Below are 24,333 nucleotides of genomic sequence, written 5' to 3' on the forward strand. Positions count from 1 at the left end.
AATGACACACATTGCCTTCTGGAACACCAGTTTTATCTGTAACTGTAATCATTATATAATAAGAGAGACGGTATCAATGGCTGGTATTTCAGGCTTTGTGTAGTTGTAGTATCGTAGAATTATAGAATGGCTTGGGTTGGAAAGGACCTCAAAGATCATCAGGTTCCAACCGCACTGCTGCAAGCAGGCTTGTCAACTGCTAGATCAAGTACTAGATCAGTAACTTAGTCATGTTTTGTTTTCCTGTCTTACCCAGCACTATAAGAAATAGCTCTTCAGTAAAATAGTGGAAAGCCATTCTGCAGCTCCTAGGAAGTGATGGCACTGAGCTTGCCAGACTTCAAGAAGCATCTGAACAATGCTCTCAGGAATATGGTCTGATTTTTGGATGGTCCTGTGTGAATCTGGGATTTGGTCTCAATGATCCTCACGTGTCCCTTCCAACTTGGGAAATTCTATGATTCTATAATTCTATAAATTTATGTACCGTTTATCATAGAATATAGAATGGCTTGGGTTGAAGAGGACCACAAAGATCATCTAATTTGAACCCTCTGCTGTGTGCAGGGTCACCAACCACCAGACCAGGCTGCCCAGAGCCACATCCAGCCTGGCCTTCAGTGCCTCCAGGGATGGGGCATCCACAGCCTCCTTGGGCAACCTGTGCCAGTGCTTCACCACCCTCTGAGTGAAAAACTTCCTTCTAATATGTAACCTAACTATTAAATACCTCTGAGTGGACTGCAAACACACTGAACAGGAGAAACAAATTCAGAATTACAGAAGGTGACTGTTAGGAAGAGGACTTAACTAATGGAATTGAATATCATTCATATCTTAGCTGATCACCGCAAAGGGGATTCCAAATTGATTTGTACGTGTGAAGGGCAAAAATTACAGTGTATATTGCAGAATCATTTGGGAAAAAAGCAATGCTGTTAAGTTGTATGAAAGAAGAATCAGGCTGTGAAGAAATCATGCCACCACTTCTGATACAACAAGCTTGGACGGGGTATTCAGCCCTGTTATGCCTTGGAGCGCAGAACACGCGCACGGTGCTCTTGGACTGTGTAAGGTCAGCGCTACGCTTCGTGCCTCGCCGTTTGCAAATGGGATGAGGTCCTCCGGGAAGTTACCATGACGGCACGACACGATGCGCTTTGCAGAGAGTCTCCTACTTGCTAAACAGATGGCTGCACTGTTCCACTTTGACTCTCCTAAACGTCAGACTGGAACCTAAAACTCCATTGTTCATTCACTTCACTACGCGGAAAAAAAGAAAGTGTGCCACGGCAGATTGTATGGCTAGTGCGGGCGCTTTGATTATCATGCCACCGGCAGTAATCTCTTTATGTAAGCTGCTCACACGCGACTCGAAATAGAGAAAAACGCACCTGCTTGCAGGCAGGGAGATAACGGAGTGCACCTACCGGAGCAGCCCCCGCACGCTTCCAAGGGGACGGCGCACCGCCCACCCCCGGCGCCCCCCACCCCGCTCCTCCGGCTGCCTTCCCCGCTCCCCGCCTTGCAGCCCCGGCTGCCCGCTCCCTCCCCGCGGCCAGGGCTCAGCCTGCGGTCTGGGCTCCTCTCGTGTCCCGGAGCCGCCATTTCGCGGCCTCCCGCACTCACCATGGCGCCGCGGCTGTGAGGCGCTGTCCAGGGTAGCGGCCCGGCTCTGCCGCCGTTCCCGCCGCGCCCGCCCTATAAGGCGCCGCCTCCGGCCCGCCGCGCCGCCTCCCGGCCGGCAGCCCGAGTAGTGAAGCCCCGCCACCGCCCCGCTGTCGGCGTGGAGAATGGCAGGACGCCTCTGAGAAACGGCGGGGAGGGTTCAGCCCCGGAGGTGTCGGTTTGGGAGCGTGCGCTCGGTGCCCAGGCACTCGTACTTGCCCTGACCTGAAGCCTCGGTTCTTCCACGCGCTGTGCCAAGCTGAGATCGATGTCCCTTCTCTACGTAACTGGGGCAATGGGTAGCCACGTGTTTGTTTAGGTTGGCCCGAGAAGAGGTGAAAGAATGGGAGCTACTGGCCCCCTCCGTGACGGCTCAGATACTAAACAGGAGAAAGGGAAGGGGGGAGGCTTTGTGCCTGTTAGAACAAAGACAACAATCTACACCTTCTAAAGTGATTTCTGATCTGAATGCAAGCAAGGCGTTGTATCTCCTATAAAACATTTATTTAAACTCCATCTGGAGTACTACATCCAGGACTGGGCTCCCCAGCTCAGAAAAGAAGTGGAGCTATTGGAGCAAGTCCAAAGGAAGGCCACAGAGATGATCAGAGGGCTGGAGGTCCTCAGTGAAAACAAGCTGAGGGAACTGGGCTTGTTCAGCCTGGAAAAGAGAAGGCTGTGGAGTGACCTCATTGTTGCCTTCGAATATGTAAAGGGAGATTATCAGCAGCAGGGAAACCAACTTTTTGCATGATTACATACTGATAGGGCAAGGGGAAATGTCTTTAAACTAAAGGAGGGGAGATTTAGATAAGATGCCAGGGGGGAAGTTTTTCACGAGAAGCTGATGAAGTGGCTGGACAGGCTGCCCAGAGAGATTGTATATGCCCTGTCCCTGGAGGCATTCAAGGCCAGGCTGGATGGGGCTCTGAGCAGCCTATCTATTGTTTGATGTAGCAGCTGGTGAGCCTGCCTGTGGTGTGGGGGTTGGAACCTAATGATCTTTGAGGTCGCTTCCAACCCAAGCCAGTTGATTCTGTGATTCTATCAAGGCTTATTGAAAATGTCTTTCCCCCAGTATTTAATAAAACAGCCTTTAGTTTGTGAATTTAAAATAATCATTCCCAAAATATTAAAATTATCCATTTTAATTTTATTTTTGACATAAAGAATTGTCAACAACAACGTGCCACACATGACAAAGTGCTTCCAGCGCTGTCCGCTCCGTTCTGGTTGCTCAGAATCTAGCCAAGCAGAGCTCAGTGACCAGCCTTTCCCAGAGCCAGGAGCACAGGCCATGAAGCAAGCCAAGGGACCGTGTGCAGTGTGCAACAGGTGGCACCTTCACAAACTAAAGTGTGCTTGATGCATAAAGCCTGTATTGATCCAAAACGTAGCACTGATGTTCTAAACCTGAAATCATTCCTGAAGAGCTTTGTTCATATGCTACTCTACTTGCTTTCTCTTGGCTCTAGATTCAGATACACCAAATGTAGTGAGAATGGCTAGCATCCCAGTGCTGCTTGCCTGCCCAGAAGAGATGTGCCAGCAGTCTCACGTGTAAGCATGTCCTCGTGTAACATCTAGCCCACTCTTACAGACTCAAGCTTGTTTGCTTGAGCTTCCAAATTCCAGTGTGTTAGTCTGTACCAAAGTACCAGTTCCTGAGGTTGACCTGCTAGCCTTTCCTCCTGTTCATCTTTTTACTGTAGTTTCAAATACTAAAAACATCATTAAAATGGCATTATACAAAGAAATAACAAAATTGTTAGCTTTTGCTAACTGATTTCATGTAGTCTTGTTACCAACAGTTCTTAAGCACACTTACTGAGAGTTAGCCCAAAAGCCTATGACATTAACTTGGTAATTCCCCATAACATCACACTTAAGGTGCGTAACCAGTGTTCTCTGTCAAGAGAATTAGAAATAGAGCTGATGAGACAAGAATGATCACCTCTTCCATTTGAGGTTGCTGCTCAGGGAAAGAAGGTAGTTTTTTCAGTGATTTGTACAGGTTCTGTTGACAGGGCAAATTTGTGAGTCCTGACTTTTAATTCCAAGTTTTGAAGGAGATAGTGATGAAGTGCAGTGATTGACAATGGTACATTGTCCATCCTGTTTCCTTCTAAGCTGGAAACAAGTGGGACCTGATAGCTCCAAAGTCAATGCAATTCAAAGGTGCCCTTCCTAAGATGCAGAGATGCCCAAAGCTTGACTGGATACAGCCCTCTGCAACCTGGACAACTCTGCTTGAGCAGGAGGTTGGATCTTTGCTGCCCTTCAGATGTTCCTTCCCACCTCAGCCTTTATAGGTGGCTTCTGATAACCAGCAGCAATCCCTACATCAGCAGAACTCAAGTTAATGCCCTGTGGTATTTCATCACGAACAGCAGTTATGTAACAGCATTGTCCCTGAGCTGTTTCAATTGCCTCCATTTACTCTCTCTGTTTCTGAGGAATTTCAGCAGTTCTGTTTTTCCACACGTTGACTTATTTTTCTGCCTGCTCTTGCAGCAGAACGTGCTGTTCAGCAACCACTCAAAGATAACATGCCTGCCACATGTCTGCTATGCTCGGTGCCTGGGATCCAACCAAATGCATGGTGTCACCTTCCATGCAAAACAGGTGAATCCAAACCCTGCCTCAGCACACAGAAATAATAGAAAACTTTTTTTACAATGTTTTTAGTTTTTGAAACGATAGCTGGTGCAATATGCCTGTAAATGTAAAACTAAACATTGTATTAAACTGCCAGGTGTGGGATTGTAAAATAAAAACTAAGCCATAATATATGCTGCAGAAAGTATTAATTTGAGGGATTGCACAGCTTTGTAATATTGTGTTTTAGCACCCTCTTTCGGAATAAAGGAATACTTGCAGGTATTCACTCTGCTAAAGCTGGAATGCAATTGCAAAACGTCCAGGAAAAGTCCCTGGCTGTGCTCACAGTTATAGTTTAATTATGCAGCCTGGTATTTTATAAATTTCCACAAATAGAATCTCCCCATCCATCTCACACTTAGCATCTTCATATAAATAGTCTGTGTTGCTCATTTAAATCAGCCAAGAACCAGGAAAAGATTAGTGGCTCTGAACCAAAAACTGAAGGTAAACACAAGAGACTGTGCTTAGACACTCTGTTGTTCATTGTCCAGATATCTCTGGTGAGGGTCTGACGGTGGTAGCTTGCTTGGAACTGCACAGTTTCTCTCATACATTTAGGATTATCATAGTGTACAGAAGTCCCAGCTGGGGATCATTGCCCAGCTGTGTTGAGACCTACATTAGGAACCACGTCCTTCTTCAAGGAGCTTATAGAATGAGGTAATGCAGAGGGAAAGTGGTGCACCCAAGCTCTTCTCTGTCTCCTTCCCTGGGAAATAGTACTGTATAATGTCAAAAGTCAGGGCATTCTGGGTAGAAGATAGGGCTGCATTCTGCACTTTCTGCATGACCTATTACTACTCAGCCACCTTCTTGGGTAACTGGGTCAAATTTGCAGTTTTGGCTAAAGCATTTGGTGTGGTTGCCAGTTACCTTTAAATACATTTCTTTTGCCAAGATAAGGATTTAAAAAATAGGACATAGTAGAACAAAAACTGCCTGGATTACTTTAGCTTGCTCATCTTGTGCATATTCATTTAAATAAGCCTTATTTACTTCAGTAGCCTTTGGCAAGACTCCTCCTTCATTAATGCACACAGTGTATGATAAATGAAAAGCAGGCTGTGAACGATGCAAGGGTGTTGAAAAGGAGAAAAGATAATCTCATTAAGTGTCTGAAATTCTTTAGGAGGACTAGAATACACTGATTATATAACATAATTTTCATATGATAATGGGTCAATCATTTAAATATTTTTATTTTCTAGAGCTAGTTAATGATTTTTTCTTCCTTCTGCTGTTGCCTTAGGGTAATTCAATGTAGATTTGTCAAAGTGCTGAGCACTTACAGCTGCAACTGACATCAGTGAAAACTGTGCTACAAATAAATTAAATGCAAGCAAAACATAAAATTTTCCCCATATGTGAGCTGAAAAGAAGGCCAAAAGGGGCAAGTCCAAAAGCAGTTGATACTTAGAACATAAGTTTCATTCAACCTGAAGAATGACAGATGAGAACATCCCTCATCTTGTTTTGCAGCACAAACATAAGCACTGGTTAACTGATTGCTGTGAAGGAACTGGTTGGTCTGGGTACATTGGCTTTCACACCCTTTAGATAAGGACTGTGCCTTCAGAAACTGGATTACAGCTAGTCTTTAGCTGGCTTATTTGCAACACTGCATGTCAGTGCTGCTCTGTGAAATCCATGCCAGATGCTGGGTTATTGTCAAGTTAGTTGTCCTGCCCCATGGTATATAATAAATACACACATACGATATTATTGGCTTGTTGTTGTTGTTGCTTGTTTGTTTTTCATTCAGATAGAAATCTTCATACGTGTTTCATTTGACACAAATGTGGTCCATAGGAAAGGCTTTATAGCCTTAGGTAAAAATCAGATAACTAAGATTCTATTCTCCAAATGATTGGAGGAGGAAGTGCTTCTCCTTTTATCTCGTGGCTTGGTTAAAATGTAACATCCACAGTTATCTCTTCTCTGTGCCCATGAGGATTTGCTTGTTTAACTGTTTCAACCATAATGCCTTTTATACAGCCTTTTTTACTGGACAACTTCAGTCCTACATCAGTATTGACCTCCAGCAACAACAGGCCACTGAAAGCAGAAAGTCTGGAGCACAGAAGACTTGCTTCTAGTAAAGGAGGACCAACTTTGGGAGAGCATTTCTTGTAGTATAACTTGAGAAAGTTTTAATTGGCAGAAGATGAATGTTTCAGACTAGCTAGTACCAGCAACCAAAATGATATCAGCTTCAGTTTATGAGCTAGTTCTTTCAAACTAAGAGAATTTACTATTTGGAGCTGGCTTACGTTCAAGCCTGACACCCCTTCATTTTGTATGTTTGGCACGTTTAAATAAAGCTAAGGTTTTCCACACTGAAGACATGTTGATTAAAAAGCTGTCTGCCTGTGCAGTGTCATATGAAAAATGTAACTGTTATCTGCTTTCATCTTTATTTCCTAGCATACTGCCTTGGATGGTATCATTGTGGTGTATATTTATCACTCCAGGATGACTTCATACCAGGATAATTTTTTTTCATCAGTCTGTGGGTGCTGAGGGGCTCTGTGATGTGGTTTGGGGACGTGATGTGAATTAATTAACTACTAATCATAAAACTGTTTGGAGCTGTATAACGATGTATACAGCATTTTTGAATAGCTCCAAAATGTGACAGCTGTTTTACAGGACAGAGAACATTCCAGTTCCATACCCATAGAATTTGCTCCAACCACTCATGAGAAGTAAGGAATTAGAGAAACAGAGCAGCGTAGCTAGGAGGGAACTTATTTATTTCTTCAGAAGTTAATATGGTGGTAACTGTTACTGCCTTGTTTGTTTGCAATACAGAAGAAATCTTGCTTAAGCATGCATGTAACAGTTTAGAATGAAAGATGAGGAGACATGTCACAGTATTGGGTTATTGAGACACATCAGGAAAGGTGTTTCAGGTAGGACAACGCTTGCAAGATGTGACAGGTGGGTTTGGCAGGGCATTAACCAAGGCTGGGGCTGCTGGGAGAGAAAGGCTGAAATGGGAAGATGGAACTCAGGTGCTGAGCTGGTGAAGTGACAGCAGCTTTAGGTAGCTGAGTGGGGGATTTCAAGGCCAGGCTGGATGTGGCTCTGGGCAGCCTGGTCTGCTGGTTGGTGACCCTGCACACAGCAGGGGGTTGGAACTGGATGAGCATTGTGGTCCTTTTCAACGCAGGCCGTACCATGATTGCAAGGTATCCTGAAAGGGGGATGCAGGTGGGACACTCAGTGGGCAGCAAAAGCACAAATTTTGGTTTCAGTTGGAAGGGGGGATTTTATATAAGAATATAAAAGAAGAATACGAAGGGAAGAAACACGAAGGGAAATGGACTGGCTTTCCTGCGACATCCCACTGCAGCAGTGACATCTTCACAGCATCGTACAGCAGTGGATTTAGTACACGTTTTATAAACGTTAGGAGTGCCTCCCGGGCTGGAAGGGAAGCTGATAACCGTACTGCGGTGCTAAGGGCGAGGTCAGAGCCGACCAGGAGCACCGCCCTTATCGCAGGGCTCCTGGTAACCTGATTTCTCTGAGGGAAGGCAGCTGCAGCGTCAGCAGAGAGCACGGGCACCAAGGTCACGCGGAACTGGAACCGCAGCGGGGTGGTGCGGGTGTAAAAACGCCCCGCTGTAACGCCGCACGCAAACGCCGCGCACCGAAGGCGGCGGCGATAACGCGGGCACACACTCCGCCCGCGGGAGCTCTCTCGGCGTCGCGGGGCACGCTGGGAATTGTAGTCTGCGCTGCCTTCGGAGCCCGCCCGCCCCCGGGGAGCGGAACTACGTTTCCCGGCATGCTCCGCTCTCCGCGCGCGTCACCACGCCGCGCTCTAAAGCCCGCCCCGCCGCCGGCTCGGCTGGCGCTGGGCTCTGCCGGTTCTTCCTCCGGAGCGGCGGGCGGCCGTGTGAGGCGCTGCCTTCGCCCCGTAACCTTCGGGCTTTTGTCAGTGCCCAGCGGCGCCGCCGGTCCGGGTCGGGCCCTGCGTGAGGGGCGAGCGGGCCGCCGGCGTCGGGAGTCGGGCCCCGCTCGTGGCGGTGGGGGAGGGCCCGGCAGCATGTGGCAGAGCATCGGGCTGACCCTGCTGGTGATCGTGGCAACCCTGGCCTGCGTGCTGCTCTTCATGCTGTGCGGTGAGTGCCCAAAACGGGGCCGGCATCTCTGTGCGGCGTGGTCGGAGGCGTTGAAGAAACGTGTCGGTGTTGTACGGAGGGACGTGGTTCGGTGGGAAAATATCGATGAGCTGGGGGGGACTTTTGCGAGCTCTGTGTTTCTGCGGCCTGTCTGCTGTGTTCTCAGCTCTCCTGGCTCATCTCTGTACCGTTGCGCGAGGGGATGAAAGGGTCTGATGGAGAGCTGCTGAGGGAATTGAGATTGTTTAGCTTGGAGAAGAAGAGGCTCAGGAGAGACCTTACTGCTCTCTACTGCTGAAAGGGCGTTGTGGCAAGGTGTGCCCTCTTCCCCCAGATAACTGGTGGTCAGACCGGTGGCGATGCACAATGCAGCAGAAGTTGTTCAGATTGAATATTAAGGAAGATTTCTTCTCTGAGAGAGCGATGAGGTTCCGAAGCAGATTGTCCAGGGAGGTGGTGGAGTCACCTGGAGGAGGTCAAAAGCTGTGTGGATGTGGCACTGCGGGGCATGGTTAGTGGGCATGGTGGAGTGGGTTGGCAGTTGAACTTAATGATCTCAGCGGTCTTTTCCAACCTTAACCATTCTGTGATTCTGTCTTGGCTGGAATAGGCTGAGAGCAATGCTTGGTTCCACATATAAAAAATAAACGAAGAGGAAAAGGGGACTTTCTGGAACGTGTACTTTCTAGATGTAGAGAAAAAGGTTGTTTAAATGGCAGGGACAACTTTTAGAGGTCTTTTGGAGTTGTTGAAAGGAAGCATTGATGTAGTGTGTGTGGGGGTGATGTGATCAATGTGTTGAACATGGAATTCAAAAAGAAGTAAAAATGAAGGCCACCAACACTGAACTCAACTATGCTTCAGTATGAAGTGTTCCTGAGATTTAAAAAGTGACTGCTGGTGGATTTGTAAGTGATTTTTGAAAACACAGTGAGGCAAATGAAGACTGCTGACACCTGATGCTTAAAAAAGTTGGTTGTACTCAAAGCTGTGAAGCACTGTGGAAAGATTTTGCAATATCAAGAGATTGGATAATGAAATGATAGGAGGAATGCAGTGTTAACATCTATGGTACTCTAAAAGTAATGCCTCTTATTTGTTTCCATGGGAGCTACAACATAAACAAAGAGAACAATAACACTGTTTGATAGAGCAAATTCTTAACTACAAACCACTGTTTTCTAATGTGGACACCACCATTAACTGTGTGTTTTCACCAGTCATGAACAAGAGCCTGGATGCTGCACTCACAAAGATCTACGTGGAAATCTGGAATGTGACTTGTCTTTCACATCACTGCTGGCAGTGCTGAAACTCATCACCCACCACCTCACTGTGCTCACATCCACTGTTCAGTCTCTAGGTGTGTTCAGCTAGCGTTGGTGAGTGTCATGGGTGCCATTTTTCCTCTGCATGGAGGAATACAATGGTGCACCTTTGCTTCATCTGCACTTCCTTGGTGTGAAGGTTAAACCACTGCTGCCACACCACCACCATCTGCCTCTAATGTCAGGGGTCAACATCATAAAATAGGAGGCATTTCTTTTGGAACAGCGCTTGAACCTAAGCGTGCAGTACGTGCATCCATAAATTATGTGGGATAATTAATATAGCAGGTTCAAACAGAACAGTTACTATCCTGAAGAAAGGATTAGCAGGGGATTAATTTGTCACTGCAAGCATTCCTCTGAAATATGCTGATTCTTTGTAGAAAGAAAGTAGGGAAATCCAGTGTTAGATGTTCAGTGTAAAATAGGAAGTGCTGTTATACTGCTACAGGGATCTATCGTGTGCTTATGTCTCCACCAGTCTGTTTCACTATTTAAAGGAAAAAAAAAACAAGAGTTTTCTTATGGAGTTGTGAGAGTCATGTAATGATTTCTGCATGAAGAGATTCTAAGTAGGTTAGACCTGTCTAGCCTGGTAAATACATGGCTGGGGGAGGATGACAGTAATAAAACCAAGGAGTGTGTAAAAGGTGATCGAGCAGCAGTTGTTCAGTTGCTTTGTTACTGAGGAACTGGAGTGCATTATGTTAAATGATCAGCCAACGGGCTTACCTAAGGAAAAACAATTCTTTTACGCAAGGGGAAAATGGCAAGCTTGTTAACAAAGTATTTTGGAGGCCAAAACTTTCACCTTTGGAAGCTCATAGAAAAGAGGTTTATCAACTTATCTAAGCCATACTGTCAGTGTTACGATATCAGAGCTTCTTGCAGAGCCTGCCAAAACACACCTAGATGTTAAAGATACTAAGCACAGAAAGCTTTTAATGGTTTGGGGGTGGTGCACTTTGACTGTTGCCCTGTTAGAAGTGACTAGGTGGGGTTAGGTAGCAATTCATGCTGTGCTGCTGATGCTTTTTTTTCCCCACAGTGTTACACTGCATTTACTAATTAGTAGTGGGATGCTTCTAGCTTTTGTGGCAAGACTATTAATGGGAAATATTTGAGCAGAGGTTGTGTCAAGGCTGCTGTTAGAATAACTGGAATATAAGCTACCTTCAAGCTAATTGTGGCTGTGATAGGTGGTTTCTTATTGCCTTCTTAGCTATAGATCTCTGTTTTTTACAGCCTGCTGGTCTCCTGAGGAGATGAGTGCTCTGTGTGACAGGATATGAGTGCATGCCAGCCAGTGAGGCATAAAATTAGTTGACAAACCTGACACCACAGCGGTTGGATATAAGCTTGAGTAAACTTAAGCTGATAAGAATGTTTTATAGCCATCTGATGAGAGGTATTTAACAGTCTCAGAAAAGGGCTTACAGGTTCAAGAGACTGAAGAGCTGTCACTTGGGTTCTGAGTGGCCTATATAGAAGGACTTGAGGTGTGAAAGCTTGCAGAGAGCAATGGATGGAAGCATCCAGGAGATGTCCTACGATGGTGTGAATTTGTTACGGATCACAAACATGAAATCCTTCCCACTATTGAAGCTTTCACAGCACACATCCCATCGAGTTCAAAAGTTTTCTGAAGATAAAAATTCAGTGCACAATATATTGGAAGTTATTAGGATCAGTTCATCAGCCACGTGAAAAGCAAATGTTTATGCCTGAATTAGGCTTTTGTCTCCAGAAATACTTTGAATAAGAGACTCGATTTCTTCTATTTTACGCTTCTGGATGCTTGCATTTGCCATTTTCCATGTGGATCTCAACTTGGTAAGGATGCAGTAAGGGCTTGCAGCGAGTGGAATTTGTAAACTGAGCACATTTGACACAGAAACCATTCAGAGACTATAACCATAGCTGTTTTTCAGTCGCTCTTCTGAAAGTGGGCCAAAGGTAAATTGCTGCTTCTTGATTGCCATCCTTTCAGACTGCTTTGCTCTGGTTTCTCTCATGGTCTCATCGGTTCAGTGCTTTCCTTGCTCCTCTACAGCTGCTAGGAGTTCACGCAGAGGGAAGGAGATGGGGTGAAACAGAAGACCAGCCGAGGTGAATTCCAGTACTGCTTACTGTGTGTTTGTTTTCCCAACGGATTAACATTAACACGTGGGGCCAGCTGAAAGCACACACATGCCTTCAGTGCAACACACAGGTGTGCTGGTCTGATCTGGGGAGCGAGACCAGAGGGGTGGTGTTGAAGAGATGCAAATGACCTTAAAACAAAGGTTGTGTGACTCAAATTGCAGGTACAGGAGTGCAACTTGGTTGCAAGTGGAAAAACATCAGTCTTAAATTCTGCCTCAGTAAATTTGGTGCTTTTGTCTGGACAGTTTTGTGACGATGTGAAATGAGTCAATTTCAAAAGATGAGCAGAGCTGTGCCTGATTAGGCTAGCAATAGAGAAGGCATCTTTTTATTTCAAGCTGAGTTTTCAACCTGTTGAGAGTGGAAATGGGGCCAGAACATGTTTCCTGGCTATCGGTCAGCAGAAATGTGTTAGAGGATGCTAAACTAAGCAGGTGAGAGCTTAAGGAGCTGGGTGGACCGAGCACTAGATCAGCTGGCGTCTGCTGTGAGTGCTCTGAGCAGTGCATGCCTTCTTCAGTCTAATCAGCTTCATAGCTGAGTACTCTGGGGCAATGCATCTTTTTAAAAGGCACAGAATTAGCAACTTGGCTGTGTCACAGAGGATATTAAACACAGAGCATGAAGCAGAACTCTGCTTTCCTAAATGTCGTGTCAGCATCTAGAACTGTGCACTTTCTCTTCATGGATGTTAAGTTTTTCTGTCATGGACGTTTATGTATTTGAATGCAGGGCTCACTCAGCCTGATAACAGCACAGCCCTAAATTAGCCTTTGCTGCTGGAATAGTAGTATCCTATTTTTAAATCAGCGGGGACAGAGGTAAAACTATTTTGCAAGACTGCTCAGGAAGTTGATAGTGAAGGCAGAAATAGAAGCCAGACCTCTAAACTCATGCACTGTTATCGCATCACCTTTCTTCCCTTCTCAGCGAGCTGTATTTTGTCTGAGAAAGCAGAGGTTACTGCTCAGCAGTGCTCCATATCACTTGCTAGAATCATAGAATCATCGGAGTTGGAAGAGACCTTTAAAGATCACCTGGTCCAACTCCCTGCAATGAACAGGGACATCTACAGCTCAGTCAGGTGCTCAGAGCCCTGTCCAGCCTCACCTTGAATGTCTCAGGGATGGGACACCCCCACCTCTCTGGGCAATCTGTGCCAGTGCCTCACTACCTTTTTTTTCTTTTTTTTTTTTTTCCCCAATTAGTATTACTCCTGTTCTGTTCTTAGGCAGCTCTTCTGTTTGAATCAGGAAGATGGGAATACACTCCAATAACGACATTCCTTTCCCTTCGAACTTCTGCTTACAGGCCCGTGTAAGGTGCATGAAATCAATGGGTCTGAGGCCAGTGCCCCTCACCTCCTGGGGGGAGTAGCTCAATATTTAGATCACATTGCTTCTCGCCTTTCTCCAACAAACTAGGAGTCGTTGTGGGAAATACAGGAAAGGTGACTTTATTGGTCAAATCATAAGATCTGTTCACATGGTGATACCACATAGATGCGTACTTGGGAGTCCGGGACGGAGGTTTTGACTAGCAGTCCCAACTTTGCTAACAGAACACATTGCATCATGATTTACAGGAGGGGTTGATGTGCTGAGGGCATAGTGCCAAACGTGGCTTAAATGTCTTTGGGCAGCATCCAGCTGTGGCATTCAGAGCGAGACAGCTGCTCCCTGCTTAAAACTTGGCAGAGGCTGGGAGCTGCTGTTTTGCCTGAATGCAAAGTACCGGCTGTTGGCAGGGTGTCCAGGCTCTCTGGATTCAGATATGGGCTGTACCAAGAGTTGGAGCCCTGGCTTTGCATTGCGGTGATGTACGGTTGTCCTGGAGGACTGATTGTGATCAAGTATTTTGTGATGTAGTTAAATCACTTGGGCTTCTTCAAACAGCCTGCCCAAACAGACCAGCAGTGTTGTATGTGCAAACTGCAGTGTCAGCCACTTGTCTTATGTCAGCTTTTTCATTTCTTTTTTTTAAAATACATCATGTAATTTACTAAGTGTAGAACGATGTCTGGTTACAATTCTGCTGCATGCTTAAGAGACTGAAGAATCAATGCATTGTCATCAGATGTGGAAGTAACTCGGTACTTTGAATCTGCCTCCAGTCTTCAGTTCTTTGGGAGTCTGTTTATGTCTAAGAAGTTTCTGATGTGCTGTGTTCAGTACCTCCCAGGCAGCAGGGTGTCGCAGCTGAATGGGCAGCTTTAACTGTGTTTTTGTTTTGGATGTAATTTTTTCTTTTAAACTTTCCATGCAAGCTGGCACTGCAACAAGAACAAGTGAAAGAAAGGAATCTTTCTGCTTCGATTACCTTATACCTCCTCATCTAGGAGATCTTGTGAGTCTTTGTGGAGGCAGTAGGTTGTTTTGGGGGGAGGGCCATGCCTTCATGGAGTGTAATGTTGGAAAGTTGAGAAAAGAAGATGGAGAAGCAACAGTGGATGGGGACATATAATCATAGAATGGCCTGGGTTGAAGAGAACTACAATGATCATCCAGTTCCAACCCCCTGCTGTGTGCAGGGTCACCAACCAGCAGACCAGGCTGCCCAGAGCCACATCCAGCCTGGCCTTGAATGCCTCCAGGGATGGGGCATCCACAGCATCCTTGGGCAACCTGTGCCAGTGCCTCACCACCCTGTGAGTGGAAAAACTTCCTCCTAACATGGTGGAGATGGTAAACTGAACTTATTTAGCAATCTGGTCTAGTGAGAGATGTCTCTGCCTGTAGCGGGGGGTTGGAACTTAAATCTTAAAGATGTGATATTAAAGGTCCCTTCCAGTCCCAACCATTCTTTTCCAAGCCCAGCTGTCCTTCCTGCAGTCCGTGGAGAAGCCTCTTGTCCCTTTCTTTTCAGTGCGTGGCATCCAGGTTCAGTTCACTTGTCTCTTCCTGCTGGTCTGTTTGGTTGTTGGCTACAACCAGTTGTGCTGGCCGGTTGTCTGCAGTGTCCTGACTCTATCCTAAACTAGCAAGCTCTGCAGTCTGTTTGTGATACTTGGTGCTTTGGGTTTCAGATGCTGTGACCTGTCTGAAACCAAACATGGGGGGGGAAATGCTGCTGCTGTTGTAAAGAGCCTGAAGAAAGAATACTTACCATCTGTGCTTCTTTTCTTCTGAGTTGTAATTCTGCATTTTAAGTGGCTTGTTTGCAGTGATAAAGGAAGCATATAATGCACTTTAACCTGCCAAAGTTAAATGCCTTCCTTACTGGTGTATTTATTTACACCGACTATACTCAGGTCATGTTTCTGTACAGTGTCCTACAGCATCATTTTTGAAAGCTCCTGAGTATTTCTGCTTTGTTCCCCCGTTTTGTTCTCTGGCAGTAATGCATCTGTTTGACATCAATTCACCTTGCAGGTATCTTAGATAGGATTTTTTTTGAAGTGGGCAGTTTGTGGCTGAGAGTTTCACCACTGCCATAGGCTCAAATAGACTTGGTAGGACATCATGCTTTTCATTCACTTGTAACTGTAGCATCCCAGATCTGTCAGCAAGTTGTGGAGTCAGACACACTTGTGATGGTTTGTAATATTCTGCTTAGGTCTCACTTTCTTGTTTCTTGTGGTCACTTGTAATAGTTTGTTTTGTTTTCTATGTGGTCTGGAAATAAGTGTGGCTTTTGGGGATTTGATTCCTTCTTAATGAGTTCTATAGCTATGAGAAAATGCATTGATTTTTCGGAATTTACAGAGCGCTGTGGATCCAAGAGACCTGAAATACATCTCAGTGAAAATGGTTTTCAAACAAACTGTTTCAATTTTTACCCCTCGATGTGACACAAAGGCACCAGATCAGCCACTTGCTGCTTCTAGATGCAGGGGTTTTTCATGCATTTGTCAGACATCAGATTTGGTTGAGTCAGAAATAATTTAAAGGATTGGATGTCAATGGAAAAGGAAGTACTTGGTGTAGGATTTGCAACTCCCCAGTAGGAGAGAAGTTGAGGAAATGAAGTCTGCAGGATGTGAGTATTCTGGGGCAGAGGGAAAGGGTGGGATCCTGCTTTGTCCAATGTTTGTAATGGCTGTTTGTGTTGGCATGACTCCGGCTGCAGAGGAAGAGGAGGAATCAGGGTGCTGTAGTTACACAAGTGCCACCTGTTAGTGCATCCTTTGCTTTGTATGTTGCTGTTTGTCCACGCTCAGAAGACCTTGTGTTTGTGTAGATCAATAGCATAAGCTTGAATGGACCAACCTTCTGATAGGAAAATGAAGTATTAATTTAAAGCTCAAAGACCAATGGTTCCTGGTACTTCAAATTGTGCTTATGTATAGTGTACTTTTGGATCACAGCTTGAATCTTATCCCGCTTGTCCGTGAAGGGACAGTTTATGTTAAGCGACATTTAAGGGCAGTTAAGGGACATTTATGTTGTTTGGATTATGAAAGTTGACTTGCTAGCTAAACGAGAAGGGATTAGCATTAGTTCTCAGTGTGGTGACACTTGAGCATCTCTATCAAAGAACTTAGATAAATGAGACTTTAATAGGAAGGATCTGGGTTAGATTAAGATGTAAATACATCTGCCTATGAACAGGAAGGGAATCAACTCTTTGAAAGGGTAGATAACAGCAGGACAAGGGGAAGTGGTCTGAAGTTGAAGGAGAGAAAATTTAGCTTGGATGTCAAGGGAAGTTCTTTACTCTGAGAGTGGTGAGGTGCTGGAACAGCTGCTGAGAGAGGCTGTGGATGCCCTGTTCTTGGAGGTGTTCAAGGACAGGTTGGATGGGGCCCTGGGCAGCCTGGTCTGGTATTAAATGGGGAGGTTGGTGGCCCTGCTTGTGGCAGAGGGGGTTGGAGATTCGTGATCCTTGAGGTCCCTTCCAATCCTGGCCATTCTATGATTCTGTGTATTGAATCTAGCATCTGTATTTTAGATGTGTTCATGCAAGTTCGCTTCCTCCTAACAGTTGAGTCCTATGTGTATGCACTGGTGTAATTTCCTACTTGCTGTTTGCTGTGGCATTGCGTTTAAGTATATGTTCAGGTCCTAAGAGCTGGTCCTAACCTGGAGCTTAACCATTTGCTTTGGGATGAGGGCATGATCATGGGATGAGAGACCTGATCAAACTGAATTGATGCTTATAGGACAGTAGGAAGGACTGTGTGTGTGTGTGTGTGTGTGTGTGGAGGGGCAGGACGCAAGGACTGTTGGGATGGAGAGTAATTAAGATGGCAGCCAATCTTTCTCTGTTTTTTCTTTTCCTCCTTGTATTTCTGACACGCTCTGCCTGAGAGCTGACTCGGTGTGTGCAAAGTAACTGAGCGGTGCCTTCTTTCTTTGTTTCCTGCAGGCTGGTATGTGGTCTGGCAATTGTTTTTGTCTAAATTCAAGTTCCTGAGAGAATTGATAGGCGATACGGGTTCCCAGCAAGGGGACAACGAGCCTTCGGAGACAGAAGCTGAACAGGAGACTCCACCCTCACCACAGAGAGGTAGACAGAAATCTGCTCGGCAGCGAAGGGCACCTGCAGAAGAAACAACTTAAAATAGTCCTTCGAACTTCTGGCTAACTATGAATGGTTCGGCACCTCTGCACTGTGTTGTTCAGTGGTTTGCTCTTACTGAAAAACTGACGTAAGAGGTAATATTAATACCCGTGGACCTTTGTTCTGGGCTGTCAATACATACTACTTTGGGTTCAGGGAGGGCTTCAGCAGCGAGTCAAAGAATACTGAAAGAAATGAGGTGGAGAGAAATCTCCTTCAGAAAAATGCTCAGCTGCTGTAGCTCTTGTCCCTGCACACAGATGAAAAACAGGTCCTGGACCATAGGCTTAGCCTCTGCAGTTGTCTGAACATAACATACATTTCAGACTTGAAACAGTTTCTAAATTATTTTTCTTTACAGCACTGCAACTACATATAGTGAAATTGAATTTTATTTCTTTAGGTATATATGAATATATATATTTTTTCAACCGTGAGAACACGTGATAACTTGAAAAGTGGTTGAAAGAATATCCTGCTTTAGAAAGTATTCTAAAGTGAAATTTTGTTACTTATATCTGTGTAAATGAAATATGAGAAAACAATGTTAGATTAACACCATTAAGAAGTTTTGGTTATCTCCATTAAAAAAAGGAATTGGGTCAGGAGACCTGTTTTCTTGGTTTTGACACAAGAAGGGTTACAGGTAGAACATTTCTGATAGATTTCTTTGTTCCTCCTGAATCTTTTATTTGAAGTCCAACTTGTGCTGGAAAGGAGAAGGTGCCTAGATTATATACTTATTAGCGACCTGTAGTGTCATCCTTGGCTTTGGGATACTAAGTATTTCTCTTTTGAACACTTTTACATCAGGTATCTGATACCAGGTGTAAGTCTTGCCCTGGAACCAATTAAGGCATTCTGACCAATTTAGTAGGTATCACTTTAATGCTTTGGTATGAATTTGGTACCTCATGTTTGGTGGAGGACTTACTGATGTTTATCAGTAATGAGCAGTTGCTCCTTTTTGAGAGTGAGTTCAACAGTGGTTCTGACATTGCACTTCAGGATTTGGAGATTTGGTTCTCTTCATCAACCTTGAAGACTGCATGAGATCTTTGGGAAGAGGACATGGAGGTCCCACCTCTCTGCGTGTGTGGAGGGGAAAAACTACCAAAATGTCTGCTTCATTAACGGCTTCACTTCTCTCTCAAAACTAGATATTGCTTCACTGTGTAAAAACTACTGTTTATCAGGACAACAAAATTGTACTTTGAGCTGTTAAGGAGTTTAAACTATGTAACTTTCAAAGTTTGGTTTGCTTGCATAGCTAAAAGCAGCAACATTTAATCTTTTTCATTAAGTACACCTTTATTTGGCAAAAGACTATTTCTCTGGTGCCTTTGTTTTAATTTGTCATCTGTGAATGAAAGTTAATGAGAGCATTCACTTTGCAAATGATTTGGGTGTTTCAGCATTAAAGCACACAAAATTAGTCTGGACCTTCCTTGGAAGTCTAAAAGGTGTTGTTTTAGTTGCTAGCATGTATATATAAGCATGCTTTGTATTACAGGATTACACTTTCAAGCATGACTAGACAGTGCTACGCTCACATCCTTGAAACACACGTAGAAATACAACAGTCTTATTCCTCTGTCCTCACTACTGACAAGGGAATTCCTAATAATGTTTCTTCACGAGTAAAATTGCTATCTGTTCAAACTGAACAGAAGCAATCCGACTCTTTTTTCCTGCTGCTTTCTGTTGTTTGCCCTGTGCAACTTAATGTCACTATATTCTTGTACCTGTTTATCTTCACACAATGAGGTTTTCAGCTCAGCAGTGATAACCAAGTTCTGGAGCACTTTTCTTAAGAAAAGTGTTTACCATTTCTGTCTTTGAGCTTTACTTATGTGGGCTTGCAAGTGAGATAGTTCTATTTTTGGTCTTGATGTGGAATGTTAACGCTCCACTGCACTTCTGCCTAGATGTAAGTCCAGTGAAGATGGCAAAAGGCTCATGCTTTGAGTATCTCCAGCTGAGATAAGTAAGTTAACTCGGTCTCTGCTTCTCGTAGCTGTGAAGAAATGTGAAGTTACAGCAATAAATATAGCTAGCCAGAGCAGCTCTAAGGGAATAAGAATCAAGACTCTGGAACAAGTTAATGAAGGAAAATCCATGCAGGTTTGAATGCTGACAATGATTAAATATGCAATTAGATAGTAGTTGAAAACAAATGGATGTGGAATCTTTGGATGGTTCATCTGCTCCAGCCAGACAAATCCCTTTGTGGTTTGTAAGTGTACATTTCATTCCCAAAAGCTATTTTCAGTCTTTTTTTTTTTTTTTTTTTAAACATCTGATGCTATTTTTTTTAAAGCTGCTGTGACATAGCTGCCAATAATGGTATCTGCCTAGTGTAGAACATTCACAATCTTATTAGTAGCAGCCCAAAGGCTTCTATTATGAGGTTAGGAAGACTTTTGTAATACTGGTATTTTCTGTCAACACACGGTTTTTTTTTTTTCTTTTTCTGGAGAGTCTGTAATAATATCTTTGTGCAGGGCACTTCATGCAAACCTGTAAAATGAAGCTGCGTGAGTGAAAGCACGCTTGTGATAAGACCTGGGTTGTGATTGCTGGCAGTCCAATATACTCATGTCTTTCAATATTTTTACTGGTGTACTTCTAAAATGTTACTGGTGAATAAGCACTTAACTTTGAATGGAACCATTCAAGTCCGAAACCTTATGAAGGCAGCAGGTTATGTATTTGAGCTTTTTTGTTTAGTAAAATCTATTTTTGAAACTGTTCATTGCCTTATTGCAGCTGTTCTATTGAATGTACTTCGGGTTGATTATTTTAAATATATTCATATCACTTTTGTTGCAGGGGCTGTGTAACTATTGAATAAGCAGTGATTACTTGTATGTGGCAGTTAATTAAACAGTTAATGTCAGGAAGGCTGGAACAAATGCAGCTTGGACTGGTGGAACAAAGTAAGAAAAGTATTGTTAAAACATAAGAATGTAGACAATTGCTTCTGACTGAATTGCATAATTCAAACCTGTTAGTGAGCCACTATGGCTGTTATCATGGTGATCTGATGTTTGTTCATAAGGTTAATTCTGTGCAGTTCATCCACTTAGCACTGCTGCTGTAGCTATCTGCAGTAAACACCATATACTGTCCAGCAACTTGTGAGCAACTTGCTGCTTAACATCAGGTTTTACACTGAACTAGACCTCTGTATGTACTCCTGTCTTGTTTGGAAATGACCAGCATAAAAAAGGGTTCTGTGTGGTCATTTGCTTCTTCAGTGTTAAGATACTGTACCTAAAGCTTCTGTGGTTGTCTGTTTTCATCATGTTAACTGTTTTAACTGACTGTGCAGATTAAAAATAATAATAATAATAAAGTAACCAGACTTGATACAAGTACTTGATCAGAGTGACTTTCTGCCTTTTTTTTTTAATAGCAGTTTTTCTTTAGACTGCAACACCACAAAAGAAGACTAGTCAGAAGCTGGATTCCAACTAGTGTGGCTCCTACAGTGACTTCATGATGAAAACCAGGTTAGTATGCATCTTTTTAGAGTGTGTGTGTTTGGAGGATGGTTATATGTAAGTGGGAATGTTCAGGGATTGATGACTGGCATCAGACGGTTGCAGAAAAGCAAGCAGGTGATTTAGTGGATGCTGATTGCAAGAAAGCATGGTGTATCCTTTTCCAGAAGGATGGATCAAGCTGCTGCTGTGCAACTCTGCCCTGAATTCCACAGCAGGCTGTGCTAGCTGGTAGTCCTCCTTCCCCACAGGTACTGGTGTGCTGTCCTTGAGATTTGCATGTGGCTCTTATCCTGTATGATGAATACAGGTAGTTTCTGTAAAACAGGCTGTGCTTTATCTTGTTTGGGTTTCATATGAACATTTTGCCCTAGGATTAGACTAGAAAAGAGTTGCATAAATATGCTGTGTTTTATGTTAATCCTTAAAGACATGTATTTTAGTGTATTCCTCATGAATCAGAAGCTCTTACATTAGAATTGTAGAATCCTTAGAGTTGGAATGGGCCTTTAAAGATCACTTAGTCCAACTCTCCTGCAATGAACTGGGACATTCACAGCAACATTAGGTTGCCCAGGGCCTGATCCAACCTGGCCTTGAAAGTCTCCTTGTTGTGAGTATATTATCTCTGGTATTTTTAATCACAAAACGAAATTTCATTGTAGATTTCATATTATGATTAAAATTTGAGTGGAATGGACAGACTGTATGTAGACTGTTTGTGAAAAGGAAGAGAAGGGCTTAGAATCTAGTCTGGGGCTTCCATTGACAAGTAGCAGTGCTAGTCTTGCCCTTTAGGCAAAAGGAATTGTTAGAAGAACCTGTGGATGGAAAAGCAGCATCATGGAGCAAATGGCAGAAAGTCAAGCTTCTCTAAACAACAGCTTTAAGCTTTAAACAACAGCTAGGAAAGCAGAGATGAAATAAAGGGGCCCTGCGATGAGGTCTTGATAAATTTTAGATCTGGGATGTTGACAACTGCATGAAGTTTAAGATGGAGTTAAACTGCAGCTGGGATGTGACAATTCTGACTGTACAGACAGGCTGGGGATGAGAGGCACAGCCCCACATAAGGGATCTGAAGGTTTTCTTTCACCAGTAGAACTCAAACCATTCGGAGGACAAACATCCAGTGGGTCTGTGCTTTGGTTTTGTATGTTTTAGAAATGAGGACGTTGTGTTTGATGTCTTAGCTTTTATTCTCTTCCATCTCTGTTCCCAAGGCTCTTCTGCTTTTGAAGTGGAAAATGGATCACAAGTACTCCTTTCTCTTAGTGTAGAGACCCTATTATCTAGAGGGGAATGACACCAATCATCTTGCTTTGGGGTCATTGTCAAAGCACTGTCCATCTATGCTGCTTGTGATGTACCTCTCTACTAGCATGGCTTATGCATACTGCCACCAGGGCTCTGGCAGTGTCCTTGAACAGAAGGAGGAGAGGACATGTCCTGTATCAGGGAGCTGTGGTTTGATAGCTGTTAGGTTTATTTAACAGTTGCAGCGTTTAATTACTAGAGATGACGTTCACTGCAACATCTGTTCTTACAGTTCCCAAAGGATTCAGATACAGAGAGCAGACTTAATTTTCCTTTTCCTTGTCTCTGGTTCCAGGGTGTACTTGTATTTCCCCTAAATGCTGCAGTAGCAGTGTGGATATCAGAGCTCATCCCTGGCTGGGCTTCTCAGACAGGTGAATTGGTTGCAGGACAGGTTCTTGTTCAAAAGCCTGGCAGATTTTGTTTTTAGAGTTGGATGGAAAGGGAGCTCTGGGCCCAACTTTTCACCACTAGATGGCATGGGCCTTCAAGCTTTGCTCTAGTGGTCACACTGCGGGAGAACTATTGCGTGTGCCCATTGGGGCCAATGTAGTTGTATTGCTCTTCACTTGCTGTGCCTGCTTTTAGCAATCCTCTTGGCTGGGAAGGATGAGGGAGTGGCCGTTCTGATTTGGTTGCATACTTCGTGCCAAAAAAGCCATGAGCCACTTGCAGAGCCCCAAGCCTAAGGAGGATCGTGCTTTATTTGTGGCAGAGGACAAACACGGTGTTTTGTTTTGTCAAGGAAGGTGACCTTAAAAATGGATCATCTGCCTTGAAGGAGGAGATATCAAAGTACCCAGAGGTATCTGCTTTTCTTACCATTCACCACAAATAGAAGCAGCACTTCTTTACCTCTCAAGGTTATGAGCAATGTGTTGCATTGTGAAGACCAGCTTGAAGGAATGATCTTGTTCTGTTTTTTGGTTTTCTTTTTCTTATTTTCTGCCCTAATCGTAGGACCAAACTGTCTGCTGTCCAGGTCCCTTCAGACACAGCCCACAGTTGCATCTCTCCCACTGCTCGCAGTTTCACTGCAGGGCTGTGAGGTGGAATGCTGGCCCACCAGGTCTGCCCTAAATCCTCCTTATTACTGAGCAGCTGCTCTCCAGCTGTAAAACAAAAGCTCATGATTAGCTCACTTAATGCTAACCTTGCAGGAAGGATTTTAATATTAGGCTTGGGGAGAGAGCCTTGTCACGTTTTGTTTGCATTGAAGACAGGAGTCCTTGAGAAGAGCAGTGAGATAAAGAGGCGGTGGGAGCTGTGCTGGCTGGTGACTCATCCTGTTGGTTCAGGCTAGGGGAGAAGCAGGGAATGTTTTCTTGCAAAGAGTTTGGAGAAACCTGCATTTCCTTTGTGCCCTTTGTTTGTTAGACAGGAGTAATAACAAATCCCTTCTACCAAATGTAATGTTTACACTGAGAAACAGCCTCAAGCAGCTTATTGTAAGTAATTGTGTAGAGGTTTTGGCAATGGGACCTTGTGGTCAGCCTGGTACCAACACCTGGGGGAGAGATGGGGGTGCTTATCTCATTAATGGATCACAGCAGGGCTGTGTTTACAGCTCTGGGACTCATTACAGCAGTTCCTACAAAAATGATGCCAGCTGCCAGTGGGGCTGTGCTCATCCCTTAGGTAGATCTGCATACTGTGAGCAGTGACAATAGCTGCAGGTGAAGCACTGAGGTGCCATGTGCTTGTTTCTTATCAAAAATTAACTTTGACATACAGCATGATAAAAGCCAAGTGAGTTCTCCCTTTCTGGAATGCAGGTTAATTACAGGTACCAGTTTCCACCTCCTGAGATAAAAGGCTTTTATGTGGGCTGCTTCTACCATCCTTCCTAAAATCAAAGCGCAGGGTGGAAAAACAAGTCCATTTTTCTTATTCATGGCTGCTCACTCTTGTGCCTTTTTATCTTTGAGCTCTCTGGCAATAAAGCCAGGCTGGAGGCACAGCATAGGGGTGTGCCCCAAAGCCTTATACCTGTACAAAAAGTTTTGATGTGTATTGCAATTCCATTCTGTGAGACACTCTAGAACCAGAGCGGGCTCCTGTTCTCTTCCCCTC

At 44.2% G+C, this 24,333-nt stretch overlaps 2 protein-coding genes across 3 annotated transcripts in view; one reads left to right on the forward strand and one right to left on the reverse strand.

Annotated features, from left to right (window-relative positions):
• The window catches only part of ELOVL2 (ELOVL fatty acid elongase 2), a 38,062-nt gene extending 36,169 nt beyond the window's left edge, over positions 1-1,893 (reverse strand). The window contains exon 1 of the mRNA XM_052697828.1: positions 1,630-1,893. Coding sequence (XP_052553788.1) covers positions 1,630-1,632 — 3 coding nt within the window. The 5' untranslated portion in view covers positions 1,633-1,893. The remainder of the gene's footprint in view (positions 1-1,629) is intronic.
• The window catches only part of SMIM13 (small integral membrane protein 13), a 32,894-nt gene extending 12,072 nt beyond the window's left edge, over positions 1-20,822 (forward strand). Inside the window, exons 1-2 of one of the 2 annotated variants that reach the window (XM_052697853.1) lie at positions 8,172-8,462; positions 17,243-20,822. In XM_052697853.1, coding sequence (XP_052553813.1) covers positions 8,387-8,462; positions 17,243-17,436 — 270 coding nt within the window. In that variant the 5' untranslated portion in view covers positions 8,172-8,386 and the 3' untranslated portion in view covers positions 17,437-20,822. Of the gene's footprint in view, positions 1-8,171; positions 8,463-17,242 lie in introns of those variants that run through there. The other variant, XM_052697854.1, reaches the window with a different exon arrangement.
• Positions 20,823-24,333: the final 3,511 nt, after the last annotated feature.

Source organism: Tympanuchus pallidicinctus, unplaced genomic scaffold, assembly GCF_026119805.1.
Source record: "Tympanuchus pallidicinctus isolate F22 unplaced genomic scaffold, pur_lepc_1.0 scaffold31, whole genome shotgun sequence".
Classification (NCBI taxonomy): domain Eukaryota; kingdom Metazoa; phylum Chordata; class Aves; order Galliformes; family Phasianidae; genus Tympanuchus; species Tympanuchus pallidicinctus.